Source organism: Podarcis gaigeae (genome assembly GCF_964106915.1).
Source record: "Podarcis gaigeae genome assembly, chromosome: 1".
NCBI classification, from domain to species: domain Eukaryota; kingdom Metazoa; phylum Chordata; class Lepidosauria; order Squamata; family Lacertidae; genus Podarcis; species Podarcis gaigeae.
In genome coordinates, this window is record NC_139678.1 from 115,446,623 (window position 1) to 115,451,384 (window position 4,762).

Genomic DNA, 4,762 nt, shown 5'->3' on the forward strand with positions numbered 1-4,762 from the left:
CGAGCAACCCAGAGACCACGGAGGAGACTCAGGCAACGAGGCCAAAACGCTGGAACGCCTTGCGAAGTAACGGAGGAAGATGACAGCCAAGCCTTGACCGCGAGGTCACGTGCCTTTGTCGCAATAAATACACGTGTGCGCATATGTGTGCGTGTCTGTGTGTAGCTATTTCAAAAAAATATATACATTTTATTGTGAACCACTTTAAAAAATAGATGTTCCAGCGCTTCCTTGTTTTGTGGTTTTGGTAAAACAAGCCCCCACAACAGCCCCCCCACACACACACTCTGCGTCCTACTGCAAAGTAGCTGGAGCCATACACGGATTACCTGCCAATGCAACAATTTTAGGGCCTTTCCCATTCAGCCAGAGTCACACACAATATTCTCCCTGTGCTTTCACGCAGATCCAGGCGGCGGGGGGGGCGGGCGCTCGACGCGTTTCTCCCCCCAACTGAAGTCTTGGTGAGGGTGGAATGAATGTTAAAGAACATAACAAAAGAAAGAAACAGACGACGGGGTGGGGTGGGGAGAGCTGACGCCACACATTTCCTTTATTATAGTTACAGTGGTACCTCGGGTTAAGTACTTAATTCGTTCTGGAGGTCCGTTCTTAACCTGAAACTGTTCTTAACCTGAAGCACCACTTTAGCTAATGGGGCCTCCCGCTGCCACTGCGCGATTTCTGTTCTCACCCTGAGGCAAAGTTCTTAACCCGAGGTACTATTTCTGGGTTAGCGGAGGCTGTAACCTGAATGTAACCCGAGGTACCACTGTACTTCCTTTCCCCTTCAGCCAAGAAGTGAGGCTTTTGCCGATTTACACAGCCAAGCAGGTTGATGGGGGGGGGGGGCGGAGAGCGAATCTGGCTGCTTGGGCTAGACCCCTGTCAACGCTCCCCTCCAGATTTTCCCTGCGTTTTCGCCTGGAATCCGTAGTAGTTTCGCTTGGTTTCGCGTCGCTTTGTTGTCCCTCTGCTGAGCCGGGAGACAGCCGCTCCCGAGGCAAGTTCATGATTAACAGGGAGGAAGAGAGCCAGCCCCAAGACGCCCCCCTCCCTGGGCGGCGTCTCTAGTAGAGCGAGAGCGCCTGCTCGCGCATCACCACGCGCTTCTTCTTCATCCGCCGGTTCTGGAACCAAATCTTCACTTGCTGGTCGCTCAGATTCAGTCTGTTGGACAACTCTTTCCGCTTTTGCCGGTTGATGAACTCGCTGAGGAGGAACTCGCTCTCCAGCTCGGTGATCTGTTGCTTCGTGTAAGGCTTTCGTTTCTTCCTCGACCTCCCTGGCGTGGGGCACCAGGGCAAACCTGCAACAGAACAAGACACATCGAGAAGGGGTTTGTGTTTGGTTCGTTCTTGCTTGGCGCGCTTGTTCTGACCCAGCTGGGTCCCCGGTGCTCTGGGTGGTCTCACGCAAGCGCGGAGGAAGCCGCGCCTATGGCAAGGAGGTGGGGAAGCCTATTTCAAGAAAGCCAGTTTTTAATCCTCTAGCATTTAAGCCTGTAGGATTATGCGCTTTGGGGTGGGATGGAAGTCCCATCCGGAGCAAGCGCCACTGAACCCAGAGGGACTTACTCCCGAAGCAGGAGCAGGCCTAGCGTGTTGGTGGCTGCAATCCTACCCAGATTTTCATGGAAATGAAATCGGTGAGGCAGATAGATAGGCCTAACAGCTTTACCGTGGAAGTAATCTCACCGAGTGTACCGGAGTTTGGGTGCAACATTTGTGAAGGCTCAGGGACTGGGGTTTTATTGGCTGGGGAGGGTTGGGGAGGGAGGATTCTCTCCTCTAGCATCGAGAAGGCACATACCGTCCTGCAGAGGAGGTCTGAGGTTTGGCTGGGTTGCTGCGGGCGGGAGTGTCAGGTTCAAGTTGATGGCGTGCTTGAAGTCCTCCTTAATAAAGCCCGAGGCGGAAGAATCCGGGTTCAAAAGAGACGCTGATGCGCTGGGCAGGCTTCTCGGCTCATACCTGAGCCCTTTGGCCTGAGTCGCCGCCGCCGCCGCCATCCTCACCATTCTCCCGCAACTCGAGTCGTCGGTCAAAGATTCCCGGCTCTGCCTGCCTCTCTCGTCCTGCTTGGGAGCGGCTTCGTGGGCGGAGTACTTGGGGTGGTGGCCGTCCAAGGCGGCTTTGCTGCCGCTGGGGTTGAGGCTGACGCCGGTGAGGGAGCCAGTGGCTGCGGCGAGGTAAGACGGAGGCTGCGTCGAGCCGCTGAGTACGTGGCTGGACGGCTGAGCTGGACAGGAGCTGGCGCAAGTCCACGCGATGGGGCTCCTCGGGTAGGAGAGCGCGGGCAACGAGGCGGCCAGCTGGTGGCTTCCATTAGCTCGCAGGTTGGGGAAGTAAAAGGAGTCGGCGGCAGAGGGCAAGTTCAGGAGGGAGCCCACGTAGCCCGGCCGGCAGAGGCTCCGATCGCACATTTTCCAGCGCCAAGGACGTGCGCTTCCGCCGTCTTCATTCAGGGCGGTGTGCGTGGAACTGTCGGAAGAGGACTTCTTCTTCGCTCGGGGGTGCTCCCGAGCCCGGCATTTCCAGCGCCTCTAGCAGACGAGCCTCCTTCGCGAAAAGTTGCAGGAGAACTTCTCGAAAGAAGGAGATGGACCCCCAGTGCAGCGGAGGAGGAGGAGGAGGAGGAAGAGGAGGAGGAAGAGGGCGGGAGCGGGGGGGGAAGAGATGGTAGACTCCAGTCATGGGACGCCCGAGGGCAAGTGGACGGGGATTGCCCTGGTGGCAAAGTTTTAGAAGACCCCCCTCCCCCGTTTCAGGGATTCAACCTGCAGGAACCCCCCCGTTCTCTGTTCCCTCCCCGGCAGGCGCAAATTAGTCGGGTTCTGCGTTTTAACCTCCATCATGGCTTCCCTCACCATCATTTATTCTTCCAAGAGTTAATTAAGACCGTGTGTGTGTGTGTGTGTGTAATATTACACACACGCACACACTTGCATATTTGTTCTTTGCACAAGTAATATACAAAGCTTGCCTTGATGAACTTTGTCTAAGTACAGTACCTCAATCTATATACAAAGGTGAGGACGTGCTGCTTCGGCAAGGAAATTGTTTTGTTATTTTATACGCGCATATCCCGCACATATTTTGCCTCCTGTCTATTGTGAGATAGCAGGAAGTAGAATGAGCCGCAGTCCCTCACGGATACATGAGGATTTGAACTTGACACACCGCGTGACTCTAAGGTATTTCTGTAAACATAAATGTGCGGTGCAATCTTTACTCAGAAGTAAGGCTTACCGAGGTTTGCTCCTAGGTAAGCATGCGTTGGGTCACAGGCGCAATGCAATTTCGGCAGTTCTGAATTCTGAATTAACAGTTCCCATTACTCATATGTTATGTAGAATATTAATTAATACGTTCTACCTGTATACTGAATGCACGGAGAAGTGTCCTATTTATCTGTGAAATCGAATGAACACATTAGGGTGAGGGGGGGAGAGATATGTTTATTTTAATGAAACTTATCCGTTCATACCTAGTGGAGGCTGTTTGTTAGTATAAGTTCTCCTCATTTTAAAATTACAACTTTTGGCGTCTTTCTCCCAGGATTTCCAGTAAAAGCGAGTTCTTGCTCCTTCTCATACGCCATTCTTTACAATAAACTGCATATATATGATATAATGTATAAATCATATAATGTATATAATGTATAAAATGGATATACATTTTTTTAAAAAATATCAATTCCTGGGGAAAAATATTGTGCTGAAAGGGAAGGGAGCTCAATTTTTCCTGTGCTCTCATGGAACCTTACCTAACTCGCTTCCAAACCTTCTGCGTGGTAAGGTGCCTCTGGAAGTTTCTCCCATCGATTTCCTTGGGACCGACTTTGGCTTACCGATAAAGTAACTCCCCGCAAAGGAGCGGGCCTGCTAAGGAAGGTCTTCCGCGAAGATGGAGGCCTGCTTGCTTTGAAATCAACGCTTCGCTTCGCAGGAAGGAAAAGGAGGAACCTGCTAACGGTTCGGCAGAGCAGAGGGCGCGGATATGCGTAATAGCCGCTATGGCGAGCCTTTTAAGTAATGACCGCCTAATGGACAGTGCTAATTTGCATGGCAATTACACACACACACACACACTGAGGCACCTTGGTTAGAAGCAGTGAAGCTGGAAGGGGCCTTCCAACCTATCTTCCTTTGGGAGCCAGGAGCAACAACAACAAATGACTGCGGGACTTCCGCGTTTGAGGCTGAATCTCCACCTCACTCACCCCAAAGCAGATTTGCTTTGTTGGCTATTTGGACCGTACCGTCAATGGACCGGAAAGGAAGGACACTATTCCTCAGAGAGTGCCTTACTCACTAGCCATTTGAGGCAGGTATATTTTTACTTAAGAAAACTTTGTGACCGGCTCTATAACGGAGACCCGACGTTGTTTTGGGAGACGCCTTTTTAAAAAATCGTCCGCAGCAGCCATTTGTCACCAGACCGGTCTCATTTAAACGCGGCGCGTTTAAAAACGGAATGCGAGGGTTACCCTTAAGAAGTGCCAGAAATAGATTCGCAAGGAATACCGGGCTGGCTTTGTCCCCTGTCCGCGGAGGCCCTGATTCTGCGCGGCTGGAATCGACCGAGCCCTCGAGGACGCAGACGCTCTCCAGCTTTGTGGCTGTGGCGGGTGGTCTGCGAATGATGGTCCCTTCCTGACCGAGGAATTTGGAGAGCAGGAGAGCCCTATCTAGAGGCTGACTGAACACTTGGGGGAAATAATTAAAATCTGGAACAATTCGAACTTTTCGCTTCAGGCA

General features: G+C 52.1%; 1 protein-coding gene across 1 annotated transcript; it reads right to left on the reverse strand.

Annotated features, from left to right (window-relative positions):
• Positions 1–490: 490 nt before the first annotated feature.
• HOXD12 (homeobox D12) lies at positions 491–2,529 on the reverse strand. The gene is made up of 2 exons (XM_083714421.1): positions 1,813–2,529; positions 491–1,309 (listed from the first exon to the last, which is right to left on the reverse strand). The coding sequence occupies exons 1-2, from the start codon at positions 2,423–2,425 to the stop codon at positions 1,071–1,073; spliced, it is 852 nt and encodes a 283-aa protein (XP_083570547.1). The 5' UTR covers positions 2,426–2,529; the 3' UTR covers positions 491–1,070.
• Positions 2,530–4,762: the final 2,233 nt, after the last annotated feature.